The sequence below is a fragment of the Schistocerca piceifrons genome, chromosome 9 (genome assembly GCF_021461385.2).
Source record: "Schistocerca piceifrons isolate TAMUIC-IGC-003096 chromosome 9, iqSchPice1.1, whole genome shotgun sequence".
NCBI classification, from domain to species: Eukaryota; Metazoa; Arthropoda; class Insecta; order Orthoptera; family Acrididae; genus Schistocerca; species Schistocerca piceifrons.
In genome coordinates this window covers 151248800-151275922 of record NC_060146.1, presented here as the reverse complement: position 1 = coordinate 151275922, position 27123 = coordinate 151248800, and the positions used below count along the sequence as shown (strand labels likewise).

At 41.0% G+C, this 27123-nt stretch overlaps 1 protein-coding gene across 2 annotated transcripts in view; it reads right to left on the bottom strand.

Annotated features, from left to right (window-relative positions):
* Positions 1-12821: 12821 nt before the first annotated feature.
* Positions 12822-27123, bottom strand: part of LOC124717223 (nuclear RNA export factor 1-like) — a 218397-nt gene continuing 204095 nt past the window's right edge. For both annotated transcript variants that reach the window (XM_047244011.1, XM_047244013.1), the window contains 2 exons: positions 18502-18638; positions 12822-13721 (listed from right to left, as the gene is read on the bottom strand). In XM_047244011.1, the coding sequence (XP_047099967.1) occupies positions 13616-13721; positions 18502-18638 (243 nt within the window). In that variant the 3' untranslated portion in view covers positions 12822-13615. The remainder of the gene's footprint in view (positions 13722-18501; positions 18639-27123) is intronic.

The following is a 27123-nucleotide window of genomic DNA, read 5'->3' as shown; positions in this document are numbered from 1 at the left end:
ATCACCAAATTTTTTAGCACTCGGAGGAGAAAGTTGGTGACTGAAATTCTGTGAGAATATTCCGAAAAATGCCTTTGTTTTAATGATGTCCACATTTTCTAAGTGTCCTGCAAATAAAACAAAATCTTTGGTTGTAAAAAATCAATGTAGTTGTTATTCGCTTGAAACGCAAAGTGGATGCATGTATAGCAAAGAAAGAGTTCCAAATCATTCAGCAGTAGTTGGCATCTTTATTTACTTTCCCGGCTGACACAGGCATTTGCAATGGGAGAGAAAGGAGAGGAGGAGGAGGAGATTAGTGTTTAACGTCCCGTCGACAACGAGGTCATTAGAGACGGAGCGCAAGCTCGGGTGAGGGAAGGATGGGGAAGGAAATCGGCTGTGCCCTTTCAAAGGAACCATCCCGGCATTTGCCTGAAGCGATTTAGGGAAATCACGGAAAACCTAAATCAGGATGGCCGGAGACGGGATTGAACGAGAGAAAGGAGCCTGAAGCTAAGATATCTGGGCCACAGTACTTCTGGAACTGCTTCCTAGAGCCAGAAGGTAAAGTTTATAACCTAAAGCAACTGTAAAATACATGCAAATGGACCATTACTGACGCATTATACATCACAAGATGTGACGCTACACATATTGTACATTTCAACTTTAATCTGTAGCTGTACTTATTCCTATGTAAAGTTCACTTTCTGGCTGTTTGCATTATCCAAGCATGGCCGTTTTTGCTGTGAAACACACAGTTAGAACAAGGGAAGTTTGCAAGTGTCTTCCTAAATAAAGATGCCTTGGAGATATAAAAGAACTCGTATTCAAGCTAGATAAGGACTTCATAAAAAAAACTCTTTTCACATATAGATAAAGAAAAACATTTCCTATAAGTTTAATAATCTTAGATTATAGTTTATCACCAACTGCTGCAAGATGACATCCAGACGAGCTATCAAGTGGCCACACTTCACTCTCACTCGGATATATACTCACCCTGCCCGGGGCTTCAGCTGTACATCCTATGAGCTTCTATTTACTCATGTTTGGCAATAATAACTGTACTGTCCCAAACAATACTAAACATATTTTATAGTGACATACACCAGTGAACCAATATACTGTGATCACCTGCTTAATCATCGGAACACCAGAGGCATTGCCCACATTTTGAAAATATTGTAATACAGTCAGTTTCTACAAAATTATTTTAAAATTTTGAAAAAATATTTACTGTTCTTAATGAATTCTTCTACCATATTCCATACATATTTTAAATTTTTCAGTTAAACTTAACACAAAAATTCTTGATAGGTAATTCAGTTTCCCCCATGAAGGTCGTATTCAATATTTCCAGGCTCAGGGCCATACTTACGTATCAATATCTCTATAAAAAGTATATTTAGAGTAAAAGTGAACAACATTAATAAAACTACATTTTTTATGTTGGTCACAAAGTTGGTAGTGCACATTATTGAAACCAAGTTGATATTGCTAAGAGTGTGCTAAAAGGTATTTTCAGATTCTGGACCCTGATTTCACACAAGTACCTCTTTAAAAAGTATGTTGTTAATATAACTCAACAACAATTAACGAATGTTTCAAGAAATTTTCTTTTTAGGGTATACTCCCCCCCCCCCCCCCCCCCCCCCTCCTCACGGCGATGCACGTTAAGGAAAATGCCTAGGCATCATTAGGGTTAATAGTGTATCATTGGTCAACCTTTAAATTCAGTATGGCAGGAATTGTGTGCAGCACAGATTCGATGAGTCACAGGTAGGTTGCTGGAGGTTCGTGGCACCAGATGTCTATGCTGGTAGTTTGTTGTCACGGCTGGGGCCCCATACTGTCCCACATGTGTTCCATCGGGTGCAGATCGGGTGAATTTGGTGCCCGAGATGTCAGCACGAGTTCACTATCCTGCTCCTCAAACCACTATAGCACAATTCTGACCTCAAAATACAAACAATAATCCTGTCAGAACGTGCCAGCAATGCCAGGAAAGACATCAAATACAGGTGGGTGCGTATTATCTGCAACAATGTTCATGCAGTCCACAGTTGTGGTGCCTTCAACTACTGCTGTTCATCCCGTGGAAGCCCAGATGAATGTCTGCTGTAGTGTAATACTGTCCCCACCTCCAACCGTAGTGTGATGCAGATTTCGAGCAGCCATTTGCCTGTTCGACGGTGCATCTGGACACGATCGTGGAAGTGGTGTAATGAGAAATGTGATTCTTTTGACCAGGTGACACATTTCCATTTGAAATAATGCACTGTAAACCACTAGCTGTACCAATACTAATTTATTCCTCTACTGGTTTTGCTTCACAGAACCATGATCTTGGAGGGCTGTAACGATGCAATAAACCCAATGTACAATAGACAGACAAATACATAAAAATGTTCTGAAAACTGATAGTTGGAAGGTTACTTACAATGCTGGACATTGATGATTCATACATTTGTATAAGTACAATGGCACCTCACAATAAACTTGCCCATGTTCATTCACACAATATTTGGTAATCATTATGGCAACTTATGTCAGTAAATCCTGATCAGAAACTTGAAATATGATAGACATAATTGTCAGGTTACATCTTATATCATGGCTGAGTGCCAGAGATAGTTTAAAACAAAACTCACAAAAATATATGATCATCAAGGATTAAAGACTGTGGTCAGGAATGACCATAGACCGTATAGTCTGCTACTCCATGTCAACAAATATGGCGTATCTATATAATTCCTAATCAGTATATAACTGGCAGTTAAAAAAGACAGCTGCAAAAAGTCAATACAAAATGATTTTGACCTAAAATAATCACAAACAGACTACCAATACATTTTTGACTATAAACAGGAACAAATAATTAACAGTATGCAATATCACAACTAGCTAATGCACCAAAGGAAAAAAAAAGAAAAAAGACGCACCACGGAAGAATAATGTGAATGGGATGGAAATTGGTAGATGTGATGTACACATACAGAGAAATGCTCCAAACGTTCTGAATCAGGGATAGAGATAGGCACTCTGCTCCTGAATTGATTCGAAGAGTCAGATCTTTCTAGTGGATAATGGATGATTCAGAAAAAATGAATGGTAGCTCATCTGATTACTAAATGCATTTCTGGTGGCTGCAATGAGTGGGAAGAAAATTCTGCAGCGGGCTGCTGCAATGGTGTCCCACATCACATCCTTAAGAAAGAAAACGTTTCCCAAGCTACAAAAAAAATGTGTTATAGACCATGTGGCAATGTGGATTTGCAAACCCTATTAATACATGAAGTTTTTCTCATCTATGAAAACAGAAAATAAAGAACGCTCCGTTTCTTTCCAATTTGTTGGCTGTCGGGCAGTATCCATTCAGCCATTTCAATAGTAATACTAATTATGGCATTATGAAAGCACAACGTAACACCCAGTCTGTGGGTGGAACAAAAATTTCTTGACTTTTCTGGGAATCGAACCTAGGAACTTCCATTTTCAATTCACCGCGCTGTCCACACAGCTACCGAGGCAAACAAAAGTCGAGGTCTTCAGAATGATACATTAATGCAGAAAACACCTCTGGCATGTGTCTGTTCTTGATTTCAAAAGAATATCAATTTACTTCAGATGCTCAATAAACGTTTACATGCTTTTGAGCAAGTTGCTACTTTTTATCCTTTGACTTAGCATTGCACTCATAATGTGTTGCCAGCAATCATAAAATGCTGCGGCCTTCAGCCACCGCGTGGTCGGAGCCTGTTGCAAAGCGATCCAGGCATCACTCCCCACCCAACAGCTCAGCGCTCCCCACCACTCTCACCGATCGGACCGTAGGATCTCTCACTAGCTCACTGCTCCCCAGTCTCAGGGATCAGATTGCATGGTAGCTCATTAGCTCACTGCTCCCCATGAAGGAAACTACCTCTCGTAACCATAATAGCACGGAGCAGACCACACGATGACTTGAGGTGTCAGTCTGTTCTCTGTGTTCTGGGCACAGCGAAACAGCTTGCAACTCACTTTCATGACTGAGCACTTCTCCATCCGAGTTCAGCTCTTAATTCTTTATATCCTTACTTGACCTGCTCTAATCGTCATCATCTTGTGTTGTGTTGTTGCTCTTCGGTTTTTTGTTGTGTAAGTGTTCTTATTAGGTTTACTATTATGCCTTCTTCTATGTCTGTTGTCTCTATAGTTGCTTTTGTTGGTTTGTCAATAGCCCCTTCTTCTTTTTTTTTTTTTTTTTTATGGGTGAGATACTGAATGTAACGGTTATTTTAACATACACGATAGTCCATGTATACAGGTTGTCTCAAGATTAATGGTCAATATTCGGAGATATGACAGGAACAATCATTTGAAGCAAAAAAACTGAACATGGACATACGCCCTATTCCAAATAGTTTCTGAGACAAAACATATTTAAAGCTCCTTTTTCTTGAATAACATGAAATCTGCAACCTCTAATGAAAACTTGTCGCAGTACAAAATTAAACTACATTAAATTTCCTTTTAAAAGGGTCCTATTCATTTTTTCTCAAGGACTTTTAGGTTGCGTGGAGAGAGCGAGAAAATATGGAAATTCTTGCACAGTGCACTTGTTTGAGTTGTAGGTAAGCCAATTTGAGGTAGTTTCTTGACCTGATAAACCAAGTGTCCTACATCAAATAATTCGTCTGCACTGTTATGCTAATGCTACATTGTAAACAATGACAATGTACTGAATAATAAAGAAAATAAGTAACAATATACATTAAATGTGTTCTATCTTGGAAACCATTTAGAAGAGCGCATATGTCCACATGAAGTTTTTTTTGCTTCAATTGGTCATTCCTGTCATATCCCAGAACACTGACCATTCATCCTGTCACAACCTGTATATTATGTTTATTTTTTTATTTATTCATTTAACCTGAACAGATTAATGCCCTCAGGAGTCCTCTTACATCAGACCAGATGTAATTACAAAACATATTAAAATCACAGTTACTTACAAAATCATAATATTTTTAAAATGATATCTCTTCTTCTGCTCTCTGCACATAGTAGGCATTTGCCTGTTACTCTTTCTTGGCTGAAGTTGTTGATTTTCCTCGGGCTTCCTAAATATCTGCTGTGCATTGAGAAATAATTATCAACAATTTTGGTAATCTTTTGTCTTCCATTCTTTTGACATAACCCTTCTAGTTGTTTCTGTATTCTTTAATCTGCTCACTTAAGTTTTTCACTCTCAGTTCTTTTCTTATGTCTACATTCACTCCCCCCTCAGACAGAATGTACCCAGCTACTCTTCTTAGCAATCGGATCTCTAGTGCTTCTATTCTGATGGGACTGAGGGTATCTACTGTGTTGTCCAGGAAAGAGCTTCAAGGTCTAGGGAGCAGTAGTTATTATGAGCAGTAGTGGATCAACAATAAGCTTGAGTATTTGGACTGCAATGCCATCCTGTACAGTAAATGCTGAGCTGAAGGATTTTTCGACAGCGTTGTCGGCTCAAGAAAGAATTTTTTTTGCAATTACCATCATTTACCTCTGTGAAATAATCAGTAAGACCATGTTTTGTTTACAGTTCAACGAAGTACTCTAAAGTACTGGTTTAGTTCCTTGGTTGGGACAATGAAATCAGCTGCAGCTTCTACTTTGCTTACTCTTCCCTAGATCACACAAGTTTTCCATAGAGCATCTGGTCTTTATGTTTTAGATTAATGTATTGACACGTCTTAGTTATCGTTCCTCTCTGTTTGCTTTCTGCATGTAATCAATTTTATTTTCAAGTTTAGGAGGTCGTTCGAGAGTCTGATGTGCAATGACTCCGACATTCGTGGACTGTTTTAGCTCTTCCATTAGCCAAGGTGCAGGTTTTCCCTTCAGGTTTCCTGTCTTTGGTGGAGCATATTTATTATGTAACAGAGTTAGTTTGGTAATTATGTTGTGAGCTGATATTACAGGTATGAATTTCTTTGGTTTGAGGGCCTGACTATAGGCTGCATTATGGGTAAGTGCAAGCTGAAATTTGAAGAAGAAATTACACAATTGAATTTCACAGTGAAGGGGCAAAATATTTATGTTAGTGTTCCTAGCATTATTTGTGCGATCCTGAGTCAAATTAAATTCTGAAAGGTCCATTTTGAAACAGGCAATCCTGCCTACTTTCAAAGATCTGTAGAGGACGCACATTAGGCAATTTTTTCTTTTCTTTTTTTTTTTTTTTCAAGGGATTTGATATTGACAAACATATATTTGTCTTGTTTGTCTTCAATAGTATTGGATGTGAGTAGCATGGTTGGTAATAAGTCAAAGTGTTTGTATGCCATTGCTCCGCCTTCTCATCTGTTACTTCTGTGATGCCTTAGGACAGTGGAGTCTATATTTAGCGAACTGGAGAGAACACTTGGCTTGAGCCAAGTGTCCAAGTTCATTAGAAGAAAGACATGGTTGTTGATATTCTGAAATATATGGTGGAATTTGTTGAAATGAGTTGAAAGTGATGGCCAACTATGTTCTACAGTAAAAATACAAACACACTGGTAGAAATAATGGCTGCACGAGAGGACAAGTTCGTAGTCCCTAAAGTACGGACTTTAGAGTTCATTTGCACTGTTTCTCTCCAGTCTTTATCTGCACCATTGTCCTGTCATCACTTGTTCACATCCTGTGTAGCCCAAATTCGGGTATCGCACGATTCAAAATTTTTATCCTTCAGCAGTGAAATCCTCGAATATTGTCAGGCTTGTCTTCATGAGTTTCTTAATCACCATGACTGTTACAGACCTTTTTGTCTATGATACAAACTTCACGACTGTCGGTCTAGGTTTCGCAGATCACAAATTCCTACATCCTACTCTATAACTTCTGATTATACTATGTGCTGCATGTATATTTGTTCTCACTTTAAGCTTTTACAATGTAGAATGGCTATGTTAATAACAAATGTTTTAACTTTACCAGTGTACTTTCAGTGCTACACAACAATATGTTATCCACAATGCCTTCACCTAGAAGAATTATGAGTGATGTTCAGTACCATTTTACCAAAATGGAAGAAAAAGGGAAGTGCCGCTAACTGTCAGCAGATAATTGTCGTGGCATCTGGCTTGCCATAAAACCTGAAGAGTCTCATAAAATCGAAATAGTCTTCAGTACCCCTGGAACAATGTGGGTCGTCACAAACCCGATCGAGATTGTCATCAATTGATGCAGAAATTCGAGAAATCATTTCTCGTGAACTATCCTCCCTCTCTGCTTCCACCTCGGGTGAAGGTATCCTCCCAATAAGGCAAACTGAGTCTCAAGCACTATCCAGCCCATCAGTGTTGTCAGATTCTGGACCAAGTCCTGATTTATCTCCTTTGTGGAGCCCTCACCCTCAAGTGCTTTTCATTTACAACAACCAATAGGTATTTTTTTAAATATTATAAAGCTGTTCACATTAAGTAAATGTATGCCATTAGATGTACAGTTTTTAAAAATGATTTGCAGTGTAAATTAAAAATTTTTGGCCACCGAAAAGGTAGTCTGCTGTACATCTGATGCGTGGATGAGTGCAAGTAACATTAGTTTGAGAAGCGTGAACTAAAGTCGTATCTTTTAGAGTTCTCATAATTCGAAGACAGACAGATTGCAGAAAACATCTCAAACTCAATAAAGCCTGTTATCCAAACACAATATCAATTTTAAAATCACTTTCATAATAACAGAAAATGTGTCAAATATTAAATTAACTACCATGCTTTTAAATTTACATATATCCCATGCTTTGCACATTCTTTAAATCCCACTGCACAACACAAATTTATAAGTCCATACAGAGGCCTGTTGATGAGCTCAAATGAGTTTTTGTGTTTCTTAAGGAGAAACCCTTTGTTTCAAGCAAACTTTCTGAAATGTAAGAAAATTTAAAGACCAACTGAAATTAAAACAAGATGTCTCAACCAGATGGAACTACTTACAAAATGTTGAAAAGATTCACTTTAAATAAAGATCTCATAATTTCTTACCTCACGATTTTAGGTGGAAAATCTGTCACCTTAAACTTAAAAGATACAGGCTGGGAGATAATGCAACAGGGTTTACAGATTCTGAACATTTTTGATGACGTAACCGAAGAGGTGCCCTCACACGAAACAGTCTCAGTTTCAGTAATGAATATCTTGCCAAGATTAATGAAATAGCAACAAAAAAAGAGTATCCTCAAGAAACAAACTCACTGGCTGATAATTTACTTAAGGGTTACCAGAGTGGTTTGGTGTTATTTCCAGCAACAAAATGGTCAGCCAGGCAGCATTACTTGACTCCCGATTCAAAGGCAAGGATTTTCAGATGACAAAACATTTCAGAACTGCAACATGATGGCTGTTGCAGAAATGAAAGTGTTGGTTGTTCAGTAAGAAAAAACAGAGCTCATGTCTCTACCAGTTACCACAATTACACACGAGACTTCTTCGATCTGGTAGGAGTACAGTGAAACTATTAGTCAACTTCTAGCAAGTCACAACCAGGAAAATGCAGATACACTTCAATTACAGTTGTTATAATGCTTATATAGTATTTTTCCAATAAAAATATCAAAATATAACAAGAATCAGTCTTCATTCTTAAAATTTTTCCACTTGATAAAAAATATTTATTATTTTGTTATAATATTTATAACTTTTGCAGCAGATGAATTTTAAAACTGTTGTATCTGAAAATTACTAGGGATGTAACACAAAATTATTGCTCCTCTTTATATGTTCTTTCAAAATAGGGCCAAATCAGAAAAAAATACAGGTTTAGTGGCTGAATTAAAAAGGCAATGTACCTTCCTTTTACTTATTTTTGTGAGTGAACGGTGAGTGGCTAATCACGAAAAAGAATTGGTTCATTCCAGTGAATGGCCAGTTCTGATCCAAACTCTGAAAAGAACAGTTTTGCCCATGTCTAATTAGGGAGAGATCTGGTGACATTGCTGGCCAAGGTAGGGTTTAGCAAGCTTAAAGACATGCAGTGGAAACTCCCACCCTGTGTGGACAGGCATTGTCTGCCTGAAATGTAAGCCTAGGATAGCTTGCCATGAAGGGCAATAAAATGGGGCACAGAATATTGTCCCTGTGGTGTAAGGGTGCTGCGGGTAACAACCACAGATGTCCTGCAATGGAAAGAAAAGTATGGCAGGCAACAGTGAGGTTGGTACCCCACCATTATTCAGGGCATCTCCAGATAGTTTTCAGCCTGAAATCCCACTGACTGGAGTAGAATTGTCTTCAGTGATGAGCCCCATTCGAACTGAGCCCTGATGACCGGCGCAGATGTGTCTGGAGATGACAACAAGGAATGATGGTCTGGGTGCAACTTCTTCCCATAGCAGGACACCTTTGGTTATCACCCGTAGCACTCTTATAGCATAGTAGTATGTCGACGAGATTCTACACCACATTTTGCTGCCGTTCCTGGCAAGCCATCCTGGGCTTATATTTCAGCAAATAATGCCTGTCTGACACAGTGAGAGTTTTTACTGCTCGTCTTGGTGCTTGCCAAACACTTTCTTGGCCAGCAAGGACAACAGGTCCGTCTCCAATTGAGAACTTTCTGAGCATTAAGGGCAGGGACCTCCAACCACCTCAGGATTTTGATGGTCTGACATGTCAATTGGACAGAATTTGGCACTACAGCCCTCAGGAGGACATCAACCAACTCTATCAATCAAAGCCAAGCCAAAATAACTGCTTGCATAAGGGTCAGATGTGGGTCAATGCATTATTGACTTGTTGGTTTGTGATGTTCTCCCTTTAAAATAAATCATCAAATTTTTCTGAAATTGTAATTGTTGGTTTGTCTGTACATGAACATCACTTTTACCAATTTCCACCCCATTCAGATAATTCTTTCATGGTGCATCTCTTTCCTTTTTGTCTTAGAATGTTTATCGGTTTATGGTCCAGGTATTATTTGACCAGTTAGTCTAAAATCTTACACATCTGTACTGCGCTCTCTGTCTGAAAATAAAAAACTTTTGTTTACAACTGTTCAATCTCGATGGTCCCGTTCCCACTGTAATCGTCAGGTAAATATGGAGATGTCGTCTGCTGCAGAGGTTCATATTTGACAATGCGCACTGAACAGAATGTTCCGAACCACTTGTGCCTGCTCCAGCACTGAACTCGGTCATCAGATCTCCTACAGATTGCAGCCGGTCCTGTTTTACAGAGGTGGGCAAGCTTCTGACCTCCACGTTCTGAAATGAGGCACACACATCCTACAGTTTTTCACCTACTCCTCATTTCACTGTCATTCAACCACTGTCCACACAGGCTCACAACAGTAGCAAGCAAACAGCTTTGCTGTTTCTGTTATGCTCATTAGAAGGTGCCTGGCCATAACAACTTGTTCTTTGTTAAAGTTGCTTATGTGTGTATATCTCCCCATTCGGCTCTGTTCCACTTACAAGATATGATCAAAAAGCAATGGGAATCTTTTAATTTCACAGGCTTTATACATCCTATTTTCAAATTCTTTTTTATCTTGTTGGTACATGTGTTCTTGATGTATCTATGCATTTTCAGCTGTTTTGAATTTTCAGTTTATTGTTGTCAGTTAAAAAGATTACATGTATTTTTGAGTGCCCAGCGAACTTTTACTTTCGAAAAAGATGGATCTGCATCTACATCTACATCAATTACCTGCAAATGACACTTAAGTGCCCCCGGCATAGGGTTCATAGAACCACCTTCACAATAATTCTCTATTATTCCAATCTCGAGCAGTGCGCCGGAAGAAGAAGAAGAAGGGGGGGGGGGGGTTCTCTCTATCTTTCGTCATGAGCTCTGATTTCTCTTATTTTATTACAATGATTGTTTCTCCCTATGTAGGTTGGCATCAGCAAAATTTTTTTGCATTCGGAGGACAAAGTTGGTGATTGAAATTTTGTGAGAAGATTCCAACATAACAAAAAACATCTTTGTTTTAATGATGTCGAGCCCAAACACTGTATCACGTCAGTGGCATTCTCTCCCTTATTTCGCGATAATACAAAATGTGCTGCTCTTCTTTGAACTTTCTCAATGTCCTTCGTTAATCCTATCTGGTAAGGATCCCAGACCCTGCAGCAGTACTCTAAAAGAGGACTGACAAGTGTAGTGGAGGCAATCTCTTTAGATCTGTAACATTTTCTAAGTGTTCTGCCAATAAAACGCAGTCTTTGGTTTTCCTTCCCCACAACATTTTGTATGTGTTCTTTCCTATTTAAGTTGTTCATAAATGTAATTGCTAGGTATTTAGTTGAATTTATTACCTTTAGATTTGACTGATTTATCGTGTAACCGAAGTTTAACAGAGTCCTCTTAGCATTCATGTGGATGACCTCACACTTTTCATTATTTAGGGTCAGTTGCATACACATATCTTTTATAAGTCATTTTGCAATTCGTTTTGATCGCCTGGTGACTTTACTAGACGATAATCGGTAGTATCATCTGCAAACATACTAGGCGATAATCGGTAGTATCATCTGCAAACAACCTGAGATGGCTGCTCAGATTTTTCCTAAATCATTTATATAGATAAAAAACATCAGAGGGTCTATAACACTACCTTGGGAAACACCTGAAATAACTTCTGTTTTACTTGATGACTTTCCTCCAATTAATATGAACTGTGACCACTCTTAGAGCAAATCATGAATCAGGTCACATAACTGAGTCAATACTCCATAAGCACATTATTTCCCTACAAGCCACTTTTTAAGTATGGGGCTATTGCATTAGTACACTCTAAAACTTGCAGTACAATTTGCTCAAAAAAAGGAATAAAGTGCAAGACACATTCAAAATGTTGACTGTGGCTTTTGGCAAATATACTATGAGTAAGACAATAGTTTACAGGTGGTATAAACATTTCAAAGAGGGTCGAAATGATGTTGAAGGCAATGATCAGCCTGGACGCCCTAACACATCAATTACTGGTGACAATATGGACAAAGTAAAGAATATTCTGGAAAATCACAATCAGAGAGGTTGCTGATGATGTCGGCACATCCTTTGACTCATGTAAAGCAATTTTTCAGATTTTTTGGGCATGAAACATGTAGAGCAAAGTTTGTTGTGAAATTGTTGAATTTTCACCAAAAACAATGTTGCACAGACATTGCTCAGGACTTGGTCAATGAGTCTGACAATGATCCAGAACTTCTAACAAAGGCTATAACTGGTGACTAAACATGGCTATAGAGGTATGACATCTAAACTGAGGCTCAGTTGTCCCAATGGAAACTGCCCGAAGAGCCAAGACTGAAAACAATTCGACAAGTTCGATCACATGTGAAGGTTCTTTTCACAGTTTTCTTCCATTACAAATGGACAGTGCATCAGGAGTTACTGTCTTATGGCTGTATGATCAATAAGGAATACTATGTGGAAGTTATGTGCCATTTGCCTGTAACAAAAAAAAAAAAAAAAAAAAAATGAGAATTTTGCAAAACCATTTGAGGAAATTACATCACAGTAATGCTCCCATTCACACCTCAATGTTTGTTTATGATTTTCTTGGAAGAAAACAAAAGTGTTACATTGCTTTAGCCACTGCATTTGCCAGACATGGTTCCTTGTGACTTCTTTCTATTCCTGAGGCTGAAAAGAACCATAACAGGACATCATTTTGCCACTATTGATGAGACAAAAACACAGTCACTGAAGGAGCTAAACACCATAACAAAAAGTGAGTTCCAGAAGTGCTTCCAGGATTGATAAAAGTGCTGCTACAAGTGTATGGTATCAGAAGAGGTTTACCTTCAAAGAGACAATGTTGATGTTCACGAATAAATAAAGAATCTTTAAGGAAAAAAAAATATATTCCCATCACTTTCTGATCATGCCTCATATACACTTGATACATTTCTTACCATGTCATGTGTCCGCACCACCACCAGGCAGCATTTGATTTCATGCTGGACAGTGGTCAGTGTTTCGGTTCATTAGTGTTAAGTGAACTTTATTCGCAAAATTATCTCTCTGCTCCGTGAATGACATTGCTCAGAAATATTGGATAAATTATGCAGGATGTGTGGAAAGACAGAGAGAGAGAGAGAGAGAGAGAGAGAGAGAGAGAGAGAGAGAGAGAGAGTGTTTACACACAGATAGTACAGCACAAACATAACTCAAAAAACTGGGAAATCAAGTTTTTTTTAAAGGATTTCCCAAATATATTCTTACGAACTTGAGATGAGAGCACTGGAATATGTTACACACACATTCATATACTATGAATGTGAGTAAAAAAACCAATCAATGTTCACACTAACACTTGCCACTTCCACATTATATACCAGAATTGTGAAATTACGTTTTCCTAAAGAGTTGTAGCTTAAGGACTCACCATTACAGACCAAGTGTCCACTTTTTCCTCCTAATTTACCCATTACTGAAAATTACAAGCATACAGACAGCTTAGTGTATAACCCACACTGGAATGGTTGTATTTAGAGTGTGTATGCCACACATAACTGCCACCCAACACCCAAACTTCTGCATACCTCGAAATACACACACACTCGCAGTCACAACAATGTTTTTTCACACGTACTTGCTTTCGTTGTATAGTCAACAACACATGCACACAGCACTTGATTGTTTTTGTAGAGCTGAGTAACTTTACTGTCTTATATTGAGTTGACGAATGCCGATTTTGGAATTTTGCTTGTCTCATAAAGTTCCACAAAAATTTCGAGGGCTTCCTTCAAATCCCAATCAGTATCCTCCAGGCATCTGAGAAAACAGGAAGCATTACTTTCTAAAGTCAAGCAAATCCAAACAAGGTTGAAAAACATCAAAGTCGCTACAGGATGAAAGCAGATCAAAATTAAATTTCAACAGACATACTCAAGAATGGCTAAATGCAAAATGGAGCAAGTAATATTCATAGCTGCCACATTGGAATGAAGCACAGCACTCAGTCCTCATCAGTCATAAGAGGGCAAGGTGAAAAGTTCTCAGATTTGCAGGGAAATTGTGTTTCTAGGTAAAAACGTACTGACTTTTCAATGTAGTTCTTCCCTAAGGCAATGCACTCTGTCTAGTGATTGGCTTCCACCACTGAGATGTTATGCTGAAGTTGGAAAGTGCTCCACCTGGTGAATGGGCAATAATAAATGATTCACTTGTGTAAATGTTTAGGAGTAAAGGAGACCATTCAACAAATAACTGAAGTACTGAAACATCAACAGACACAGAAACACCTTGTCACATTTCATCTTTCTGTCGAGTTAAAGTGTGTACACACACAAAACTAACTCTCCCACCCACTCTCTCTCTCTCTCTCTCTCTCTCTCTCTCTCTCTCTCTCTCTCTGTGTGTGTGTGTGTGTGTGTGTGTGTGTGTGTGTGTGTGTGTGTGTGTGTGTGTGTGTGTGGGCGCGCGCCGGCTGAACACACAGTACTGAGATTGCCTTTCAAATGCAATTTTGGCATCGTGTCTTCAGGCAGCAAAAAGCGTAAGAATGCAGTTGTGTGTGTGTGTTTTTTTCTTTTGTGTCTTCCCGTTGACGACTCACCGCTGCTTCTACTATGTGGTGACTGGGCTCCTTTATTCCTAAATATTTACAATCTACCAGAACCTTTCTTACTATATTAATACTTCACTTTTCATATTCCCAAAGCGTTTTTGAGTGTCAGTGAATTATCTTGTGATGAGATCTCCCTCCCCCTTTTAATTTAGGGCTCTTCTTAGGTATGTTTTCACACATTTCATGCGGAATACTTCTTAGTATATTATAACCTTTGCAAGGAAACTCTTTCACTAGCCACAGCCATTCAAACACAGTCTTTTTCACTGAAGATCCATCAGGTTAAAATTACATAGATTGCTGCTTCATTTGCGGTGCATAAAATCAGATAGATCTGCATAAAATGGTCCAAACACTGATTAGGTATTCACTTTATCACTTTCAACACATACCTTACATAAAGCTTTCTCACAGTTAGGTCTATTGAAAGCACTGTACTCTTTGTTTCCAATATCCCTCTGACATTAATTTTGCACACTTTCAACCCTGATTCTGTCCAGTTTCAGATTGTACAATATCTTTATTCTTTCCCAGTGTTGATGGAAAGTGCTGGATTGTTTCTCGGTATGAGAAAAATGATTTTTAAAATGGTGTTTTACGTGCCCATTTGATTGAGAGGTCCCACATTAGTCTACTGCGATACACACTGAGGGCTGAACTGGGAGCTAGCCAGTACCAGCCAGACCTCAACCGCCAACCACATAAATAGGCAACTAATAATTAAGGTTGAGGTAAACTTTTAGTTTTGATGCCTAAGTTAAAATTTCCTCCAAGTCTCTATCTTCATTCAAGCAGAAGATAAAGTCTTGTATAATAAGACCAATTTTTCAGAAACTGCCTGTACCTTCAACTATCCTCCTTCGAAAGCTTTTCCTACACCAAGGAATGTTTTCTCTGTGCACCTGGATTCTTTTCGTTTCAACATAGTTCATAGTGTCAATCTTTATTCTTTCCTAAATCCGGAAACAGATTCTAAATGATGTTTATTCTTAACATTTAACAAAGTTTATTACCACATGCTTCAGGACTGCTGCTAATCATGATGTTCCTTCGCATTTCCCTAATTGGCAACTATTGTACTTTAAAAAATCTTGCTGGTAGTGTTCCAGACTCACAGTAGAAACATAAAACACTTTACAGTTGTTCTTTCACCTAGTTCCAGAATTAGTTACTAACTCAGCAAGGATAATCATCTGTATAAATTGTGTTGAATACTGACCTGAAAATTGCTTCGACATACAAATTCATTTTACACATCCTATGCAACTTTTACATAATCTGAAACCTTTGCCCACCAGTCTCAATACTAATGCAGTTAACACCCTAATCTTATTACTCTTACATGCCACAGTCGAGGCCATCTGAGGGAGAGCTCTCGATGGCATTAAACAAGTGTGTCAGGAGGCTGTGTGTTGACATCTCTGCTCTGCCTACCTTAGCTGGACATTGTATCCCATAATACAAGTTTAAAGCCTAATCTACGAATTCCATAAAAAAATATTTTTTTAACATTGGTAAACTCATTTGAAAAGAACATCTATGAATGTAAAATAGCACTAGTGCTAAATAGTGCTAAATTCTTTGGATGTTAAGTATCATTAGGCTACAGTTAATCTTGACAAAGCAACAGATTTACACTTCATAGAAAATATGTTTTTTAATTCAGTGACATGTGCACGGGTTTTCATGTCTGCATAACACCAGCAACCTACATACTCTTGAATCTGCTTACAGTGGTGAAGCCTTAGTTTACCTCTGCAGTTATGAACACACACACACACACACACACACACACACACACACACACACACACACACACACACACACACACACTTCTTTCCCTTTCCAAACTGACTATTCCTCGACGCACCCTATCAATTGGTGCCTGCTTTTCATCCAATTGTGCCATAAGAGTCTTTTCACCCCAGTTTAATTCAGTACCTCTTTGTTATTTATTTGATCTGCCCATTTAATCTTCAGCGTTCTTTTGTAACACCAGCTTTTATTCCATTCTCGTCTGCACTCTTTATTGGCTATGTATCACTTCATCTACATCTATACTCCGCGAGCCACCTTACGGTGTGTGGCGGAGGGTACTTATTGTACCACTATCTGATCCCCCCTTCCCTGTTCCATTCACGAATTGTGCGTGGGAAGAACGACTGCTTGTAAGTCTCCGTATTTGCTCTAATTTCTCGGATCTTTTCGTTGTGATCATTACGCGAGATATATGTGGGCGGTAGTAATATGTTGCCCATCTCTTCCCGGAATGTGCTCTCTCGTAATTTCGATAATAAACCTCTCCGTATTGCGTAACGCCTTTCTTGAAGTGTCCGCCACTGGAGCTTGTTCAGCATCTCCGTAACGCTCTCGCGCTGACTAAATGTCCCCATGACGAATCGCGCTGCTTTTCGCTGGATCATGTCTATCTCTTCTATTAATCCAACCTGGTAAGGGTCCCATACTGATGAGCAATACTCAAGAATCGGACGAACAAGCGTTTTGTAAGCTACTTCTTTCGTCGATGAGTCACATTTTCTTAGAATTCTTCCTATGAATCTCAACCTGGCGCTTGCTTTTCCCACTATTTGTTTTATGTGATCATTCCACTTCAGATCGCTCCGGATAGTAACTCCTAAGTATTTTACGGTCGTTACTGCTTCCAATGATTTACCACCTATTTACCACCATATTAGGTTGCCCTCCAAACACTTATGTGAATGCATTTCTTACTATTGTGAGTCTAAATTTTATATCCTATCTACTTCAGCCATCATAAGTCAATTTGGTGCCATAACAGCACAACCCATCTTATTTCCAACTCTAATCAGCTGAGCACAGCAAGGCTTAACCTGAGAACATCACACTCTTTTTACTATGATTTATGTTCATACTGTAACCTCTTTACCCATTCCATTCAATTCCCCTTCTGAGTCCTTTGCTACTCCTTTAGAAATACATCATGTGCTACATGTCCCACACTGAAGGAGAATCTACTAGGATGTTGAATGAATTAAGAGAAGTACATAAATGTTAGAAACTTACATACTATAAGCAATGCTCATCCCAAATTAGTAAACACTGTTATAAATGCAAGACTTTTGCTTCATGAAAATTTATTCCTTGCAAATATTGTATAATATTTAAGATGTTGATATGAATTACAAGGTCATCAGCAAACTGTAAAGTTTTTATTTCTTGTCTCTGAACTTAAATACACTTTCCAAATTTCTCCTTGGTTCCTTTTCTGCTGGCTGAATGTACAGACTGAATAACATGGGTGACAGGCTTCATTTAGAATGTGAGTGCCCCCACCTGCACCCTCCCCAACAGAAAAAATAACATGCTATATAACACTTTAATATTTTTTTGCTGAACAAACTGATGATGTTTTCCTTTCTTACTCGATGATCCTAAGGCAAATCGTGTATGACATCTAATGTGAAGTGCCTACATTAGGTAGCTTACTATAACAGCATATGTTAGGTATATTGGGAAAGATGTTAATTTTATGTTAATGTCTTATGGCCAGAACAAATAATAAAATAAAAATCACCTGTCACCATGTATCCCAACTTTGTGCTTATCAAAGTAATACAGAGAATATGAACATTCCTTAAGTGTTTTATGGTTAACTTTGTTTGTTGAATAATCAAGCTTACTTTCTCTGCCTGGTGCAAGACTTTCCACTGAAAGACACTGTGGCTCACATGTAACCTGTACAATGAGTACATTTCTAGCCCAGTGTAATGTTTGTGTTTTTGATGACAATAGCAAAACAGAAACTTCGTGTCTCTGTCCATTTGCAACCACTCACAAAGATACCTTGATCTGAACAGGCTGCCTCCAAACCACTGCCACCACCACTGTAGGGGTGCCTATCAACAACTTTGCCAACAGAGGCAGAAAATATTGTATTTGTGATAATATTTCCCCCACTGTCAATGAGTTATACATAATATGATGTAAATTAATGGTACGTACTTTCGTGACCATGGAGCTGACATACTAGTCAGTTGCTGAACCATTTCGGCCATGGATTCCTTCTCACATTCTGACAAATTAGGCATCAATCGGTTTTTCTTTATTTTTCTAGATGGTCTTACAAACCTGAATGCCTCCTGTAAAAAACACACATATCATCTGATAACACAGTTAGCCGTTCAGTTAGTCATACATCATGTTCAACGTATCCCAGCTTGAAGAGAAGCTTCAATGACATGGGACAAATGAACAGAAGTAAATAAATGTAAGAAACTTACTATAAATAAAGCTCATCCAAAATTAGTTAGCAGTGTAATAAATGCAAGACTTTTACCACATCAAAAATTTCTTCCTTGGAAATATTGTAAAATACATAAAATATTGACACAAATTTTCAAAAATATATATCTTGTGCACCCTCAACTAATAATGAAAGCTGCACTAGCCACATGCAGTAGTACTGCTAAAGCCCCTCAGAATCTCAACTTTGACATTAGTTGTGATGTTGGTGAATATTGTGCACCTATCAGGATGAGTAAAATGCATGTGTCCTGATTGATGTACAGCTCAACAAAGTGACGTGGATAATCTTACAGTTACACCTACACTGTGGCATCCAGTGCTACCATAAATAGGCCCTCCCCATCACATATGCGTGGAAATATCACGAAGGAAGCAAGGAGTTTCCATAAAACTACTGACTTAGCAATCCACTAATTTCTACAGCTAAGTATAACCCTTAAACAGCAAAAGACATTTTTCATAGCTACAGACACTTGACGCTGACGTCTGGAAGTGATATTGACAGACAAGGAAACTACGCTGATTGATGATGCAACTCAGCAACTATCAGACTTTGAAATTTTCCAAAGACTGTTGGTGAATGAAGAGAGAGCTGGTGAATTGTATCATTGCCAAAGATCCAACATGGGTCCAAGGCGAGGCTCAGACAGTAAACCACTTTTTGTTATGTGCAGAAATTTGAGTATTGTGGATTTGCTTGAAACAGATTATACAAAAGAATGGCCGAAAAAATTAAAACTTAGCTTGTACTACTAATTGTCTATACATAAAACATAAAGTCTCAAATATTACATGTACTTCAAGGTGCCAAATTAAAATGTAGTATCTGACAATTTCTTTAGCAAATGTTACATAAAAATAACTGTCCAACTAATGACAAAATCTGATAGAACTGTGAATCGCACACAGGGTATTTTTAATGAGACTAGGACTGTATTTTTAATTCCTTTTCAGAAACAGAACAGAATAGCTATTTCAAAAATCTTACCATGGTTGAGAACATTAGTCTAGCCACATAATAATCAATTCTTAATTTTTCAGTACATATGTTCCACCAGATAGAAAGTGAAGAACCTGTACAATTTAGTTAGGCCAAATCCAAAATGCAGCATTTTCTACATAAAATCCAGGAAGTTCACAGCATGTGGTAACAAGAAGTTAACAAAAAACCTGCTGATGACACTGAAACTTCAGCAAAACATGTCTAGGGAATAAAAATAAAATAAAAAGGTGGACCCTCTCCAAAAACAAATCTATACTTACTCAGAGTAATTAATCACTGCAGATTTCATTCGGGTGAGTAATTTTATATACCTCAAGTGTGGGGTGAAAGACCACTGTAGTTGTCAAAGCAGAAGCAAATCCACCAAGATTTCCAGAAGACATTCCAAACTGCACAGTCATTAAAGAAATGTTCACAGCACCAATATTTGTATGGTTTACAGTGATCTCAGATAAACTATTTTGATCATTCATTTTGTAAAATTGGGCCACAAGTGATTCTGCTAGGAAACAGTGATAACTAGACCATGGCTTATGAGCTGTAGAGGAGCTGGACTGGTGAGGATGCTTGTGAGTGAGAAACAAGACAATGCTTCTGCAGCCTAACGGTAAATGCCTAAGAAATTTGGAGAGTTGCTCAGAACTCATGAAATAGGAGATTGGTTAGCAGGTTCAGCAGAACACAGAGCCAGAGAGTTCCACAAGTTTGACAGACAGCCTTCAACATTTCAGCACAGCTGCTGGTATTATTATTCAACTGCAGTTTTGAGTAAGATAAAGGAGCTAATAGTTAGCTAGAGGAAGTGCTGCTTCCTTGAAATAGTTTATTAAAGTAAGATTGAACTACACTCCTGGAAATGGAAAAAAGAACACATTGACACCGGTGTGTCAGACCCACCATACTTGCTCCGGACACTGCGAGAGGGCTGTACAAGCAATGATCACACGCACGGCACAGCGGACACACCAGGAACTGCGGTGTTGGCCATCGAATGGCGCTAGCTGCGCAGCATTTGTGCACCGCCGCCATCAGTGTCAGCCAGTTTGCCGTGGCATACGGAGCTCCATCGCAGTCTTTAACACTGGTAGCATGCCGCGACAGCGTGGACGTGAACCGTATGTGCAGTTGACGGACTTTGAGCGAGGGCGTATAGTGGGCATGCGGGAGGCCGGGTGGACGTACCGCCGAATTGCTCAACACGTGGGGCATGAGGTCTCCACAGTACATCGATGTTGTCGCCAGTGGTCGGCGGAAGGTGCACGTGCCCGTCGACCTGGGACCAGACCGCAGCGACGCACGGATGCACGCCAAGACAGTAGGATCCTACGCAGTGCCGTAGGGGACCGCACCGCCATTTCCCAGCGAATTAGGGACACTGTTGCTCCTGGGGTATCGGCGAGGACCATTCGCAACCGTCTCCATGAAGCAGGGCTACGGTCCTGCACACCGTTAGGCCGTCTTCCGCTCACGCCCCAACATCGTGCAGCCCGCCTCCAGTGGTGTCGTGACAGGCGTGAATGGAGGGACGAATGGAGACGTGTCGTCTTCAGCGATGAGAGTCGCTTCTGCCTTGGTGCCAATGATGGTCGTATGCGTGTTTGGCGCCGTGCAGGTGAGCGCCACAATCAGGACTGCATACGACCGAGGCACACAGGGCCAACACCCGGCCTCATGGTGTGGGGAGCGATCTCCTACACTGGCCGTACACCACTGGTGATCGTCGAGGGGACACTGAATAGAACACAGTACATCCAAACCGTCATCGAACCCATCGTTCTACCATTCCTAGACCGGCAAGGGAACTTGCTGTTCCAACAGGACAATGCACGTCCGCATATATCCCGTGCCACCCAACGTGCTCTAGAAGGTGTAAGTCAACTACCCTGGCCAGCAAGATCTCCGGACCTGTCCCCCATTGAGCATGTTTGGGACTGAATGAAGCGTCGTCTCACGTGGTCTGCATGTCCAGCACGAACGCTGGTCCAACTGAGGCGCCAGGTGGAAATGGCATGGCAAGCCGTTCCACAGGACTACATCCAGCATCTCTACGATCGTCTCCATGGGAGAATAGCAGCCTGCATTGCTGCGAAAGGTGGATATACACTGTACTAGTGCTGACATTGTGCATGCTCTGTTGCCTGTGTCTATGTGCCTGTGGTTCTGTCAGTGTGATCATGTGATGTATCTGACCCCAGGAATGTGTCAATAAAGTTTCCCCTTCCTGGGACAATGAATTCACGGTGTTCTTATTTCAATTTCCAGGAGTGTATATTGATTCTCTGGAAACTGATTTTGGTTTAGCTTTCAAAGCTTCATATTTCCAAGCTGTTATCAATGCTTTTTCTTTTTTTAAAATTGCTGAGGATGTTGCAAGAAGTCAGGCAGCAGTGAATGTTTCTATTGTAGTTGTTGGGCTTGGAACCTCTCTGAAGTCAATCGTGCTGCTTCAGGGTGTGATCAGTGTCAGAACTGTTATTTTTTATGTCCATCTTGTGGATAAATGCAAGGCACGTGACAAATCAAAACGTATTTAAGTGATGTACACTCATGCTCATAAATTAAGGATAATGCTGATACATGGTGAAACAATGCTCTGATGGGCAGTCTGCGGGTTTAAATCACCTCAGGGTATGACCATGCAGTGCATCTGACCTGCAGATGTTGCACGGTGGTGCTGGCAGCAGTCCACATACACAGAGGTGTGTTGGTGCATCTCAGAGTACGGTGCAGCGAGTACGTGTGCACACATTTTGAGACATGCTAATGGTGACCATGTATTGAAAATGGCTCAAAGATCACATATTGATGACATTATGAGGAGTAGAACGCTGGGGCGACTGGAGGCTGGTCAAACACAGCAAGTCGTAGCACGGGCCCTCCGTGTGCCGCAAAGTGTGATCTCAAGATTATAGCAACGATTCCAGCAGACAGGAAACGTGTCCAGTTGCTACAGTAGGGGACGTCCACAGTGTACAACACCACAAGAAGACCAATATCTCACCATCAGTGCTTGCAGACGGCCACGGAGTACTGCAGGTAGCCTTGCTCGGGACCTTACCGCAGGAACTGCAACAGTTGTCTCCAGACACACAGTCTACAGACGACTGAACAGACATGATTTATTTGCCCGGAGACCTGCAAGGTGCATTCCACTGACCCTTGGTCACAGGAGAGCCTGTAAAGCCTGGTGTCAAGAACACAGTACACGGTCATTGGAACAGTGGTCCCAGGTTATGGCCACGGATGAGTCCAGGTAGAGTCTGAACAGTGATTCTCACCAGGTTTTCAAATGGCGTGAGCCAGGAACCAGATACCAACCCCTTAATGTCCTTGAAAGGAACCTGTATGGAGGTCGTGGTTTGATGGTGTCGGGTGGGATTATGATTGGTGCACATACACCCCTGCATGTCTTTGACAGAGGAACTGTAACAGGTCAGGTGTATCGGGACGTCATTTTGCACCAGTATGTCTGCCTTTTTAGGGGTGCAGTGGGTCCCACCTTCCTCCTGATGGATGATAACGCATGGTCCCACCGAGCTGCCATCTTGGAGGAGTACCTTGAAACAGAAGATATCAGGCGAATGGAGTGGCCTGCCTGTTCTCCTGACCTACACCCCATTGAGCACGTCTGCGATGCTCTCGGTCGACATATCGCTGCATGTCTTCAAACCCTTAGGACACTTCAGGAGTTCCGACAGACACTGGTGCGAAAGTGGGAGGCTAAACCCCAGCAGCTGCTCGACCACCTAATCCAGAGTATGCCAACACGTTGTGTGACCTGTGTATGTGTGCATGGTGATCATACCTCGTATTATTGATGTCAGGGTATATGCGCAGAAAACAGTGGCGTTTTGTGGCACATGTGTTTCGAGACGGTTTTCTCAACTTATCACCAATACTGTGGACTTACAGATCTGTGTCGTGTGTTCCCTATGTGCCTATGCTATTAGCGCCAGTTTTCTGTAGTGCCACATTATGTGGCACCACATTCTGCAATTATCCTTAATTTATGAGCATGAGTGTAGGTTTGCCAATTAACAGTTCCTTTGCAGAATGTGCTGCTTTTAAGCAGATAGTGGAACTGTCATAGCAGCCCCTTATTGCTAGAGGGCCCGCATAAATGACACGCAAGATGGGTTGTAGGGTGGAGAGAAACATCTCCAGCAGACAGAAACAGTACCAGACTTTCAAAATAAACATGGAACTACTTCACCAGACAATATGTGACAGTGTTCCACCAATCGGAACTGATATGACTGATGTAGCACTTCACCAACACCTACACTGTCAGACAGGCAGTGTTTACCAACCCCTAGGAACAGCTCAGACCAGTACTTACGCCAGCCCTAGCCTTGTATTGACATGCTGTAGTCTTGCAGTAGCACTTTGTAGTTTGTAGAGTAGCTTTGGTCAGTATCTTCTTCCATTGTCTCATCTATTTTGCTACCACAGAGTTGTGTGTATGTTTTTTTTTTCTGCATTTAAATTTAGTGTATGCCAAGAAGGCATTTTCCCTTTAATTTAATGAAGTGTGTTCAAATTGACTGTTAGTTCTTTCCTACCGACCACAGGACACAACAGTTATTGATGACGAGGATCATTCATTTTCGAATGGAATGGCCTCCTCTGAGGAGCTTCTTCAGTCTTTGTTGGAAACTCTACAGCAGATTCAGGTAACGTTCACGCATTCAGAAATTTGCTCTCACTCACCAGTGTTGCAAGAAGTAGCCCATAGGGTCGATTCCATAGCAGGTAAACTGAACACGTTGCACGTGGCTACACTGAAGTTTCCGGCTTTCGATGGTCTGTCGAACCGTGGTCAAATTATGTCGAATGGTTGGAACAACATTTACTGGCACATGGGATCCACAACGAAAATCAAAGTTGGGCTATTTTTTTAGTGACAGTCAGTCCACAGGTGTATTGTTTAGTTCCGCAATTGAACCGTGAGCAGTCCCCTCGATATCTCTCATTTACTCCCATTAAGGGCTGCGTTAATTCAACAATTGAACCCTGAGCAGTCCTCTTGATATCTCTCATTTACTCCCATTAAGGGTTGCGTTTTTGAGTACTTTGACTCAAAAACACACATCACCTCTGCCTGTCAGACTTATTTTTCTTGTTGAAAGTCTCCAAGTCAGACTTATCGGGTCTCTCCCGCGATTGTAAATTCCGGTGCACCAACGTCGTCTGCAAGCAGTCTTACGCCTCTTCATTGATTCGTGATATGGTGATGGTTGGTTGGTTGGTTTGGGGAAGGAGACCAGACAGCGTGGTCATCGGTCTCATTGGATTAGGGAAGGATCGGGAAGGAAGTTGGCCGTGCCCTTTCAGAGGAACCATCCCGGCATTTGCCTGGAGTGATTTAGGGAAATCACGGAAAACCTAAATCAGGATGGCCGGACGCGGGATTGAACCGTCGTCCTCCCGAATGCGAGTCCAGTGTCTAACCACTGCGCCACCCCGCTCGGTATGGTGATGTTTCATGCACCAGACGAGGGTCTTCGGGCTGATATTTTGAAGGTAATGGACCCGTCCCTCAACACCTGTCTGCCGACCATTCTCACCAGCTACAACCACCGCGTCCAGCTATTTTTGCAGCTTGTCAGTTGCCTAACGCTGAGCGGGAGCCTTGTTCACCTGTTGACCCACTCTGTGACAGGAAGTCTTTCACCCGACTTCCACACTGTCCGGACTGTTTCCAGACTCACCAACAGTCAGATTGTCCACATTGGCGAGCAAGATGCACGGCTTGCAGCCGAACGGACCGTATTGCCTCGGTGTGTCAGGTTCCACAAAAACATTTTGTCGATGCCACGCTTCCTGCAGATGCACAGGCTCGTCAAGAATCATCACCTTAGGATCTGGAAGCCTCGAATTCCGTTGTCGGCCAAGTATTCTTCATCATTCCCCAGCTGGGTGCCTGTTTTCTCATTACCTTGGAGGTTAAGCATATTACGGTGGTCTTCCAAATTGACACGGCATCATCCGTCTCTATTGCGGATGATGCCACATACGAACATTTGGGCTGACCGGCTTCATCCCCGTACACTTGCACCTTGTGCAGTTTCAGTAATCACTTTATATCCGTAAATGGCATTTTTTCCACACAAATCTCTTACAGTGGTCATTTCTTCACTGTTCAGTTTCCCCTGGAGATACTAATCCTCTGGGTGTGGACATTTTTGGCCATCTGGGTTTATCAGTGCAAGATGCGATATAAGCTGTGTCGATTCCCTCATCAGATACCCACTTCGCCCCATTGCTCAGAAAATATGACTCGTTGTTCTCATCCTCCACACTAGGCGTGAAGGGTTTCACTGCACGTTCCTCTTTTTTAAGGCCCACCTGGACCCATTTGCTTTCCGAGGCAGGCTCCAGGTGGAACTTCGCCACTTACAGGATGAAGGCATTCTTTCTCCCATCGCACACAGTCACTGGGCGACGCCTGTCACGATAGTCGAGAAGCCAAATGGTGCTTTACGTATCTGCGGTGATGTTAAGGTCACGGTCAATTCTTAGTCCATCGTCGATGCCTATCCTGCCCCTTCGGTGGATGACATACTCACACGTCTTGCGGGCTCGACTGTTTTCACGGTCAATTCTCATTCTGTCATCGATGCCTATCCTGTCCCATCAGTGGATGACATACTCAATGTCTGTGGGCTCGACCGTTTTCGCCAAAATTCATTTGCGCGATGCTTATTTGCAGCTGCTTTTGGACGAGGAATCGCAGCAGATCCTAGTCGTCAACACCCAGTGTGGTCTTTTCCAGTACAACCGCCTCCCATTTGGCATTGCCAGCACTCCTGCCATTTTCCAATGTTATTTGGAACGCCTCACAAGCAAGGTGCCTGGGGTGGCCAATTATCTGGATGATGTCATCGTCAGTGTCTCGTCCACAGTGGACTTTGTGGACAAGCTGGACCGACTGTTTCATGTTTTTTCTGAGGCTAACCTGTGTTGCCGGAAAGAAAAGTGTGGCTTTTTTGTGCGAGATGTCAGCTATCTCGGGTTCGCAGCCTACACGTCTCTAAGGAGTATGTTAAGGTGATTCAAAACCTGTCTCCTCCGACCAACGTGAACCAACTGCACTCCGTCTTCGGTCAAATCAACTATTATAGGCATTTTATACCCTACGCCACAGAGATTTTGGCACCCCTGACTGGGTTATTGCACAAGGGTGCATGTTGGGTTGGGACATGGCACGTGAGCTGGCTTTCACATGTCTCAAGTCAGCTCTCTCCCACCCTCCTTGTCTGGCCACTTACAATCCTTCCCTGCCCCTCATCGTCACCACCCATGCCTCAGACTAT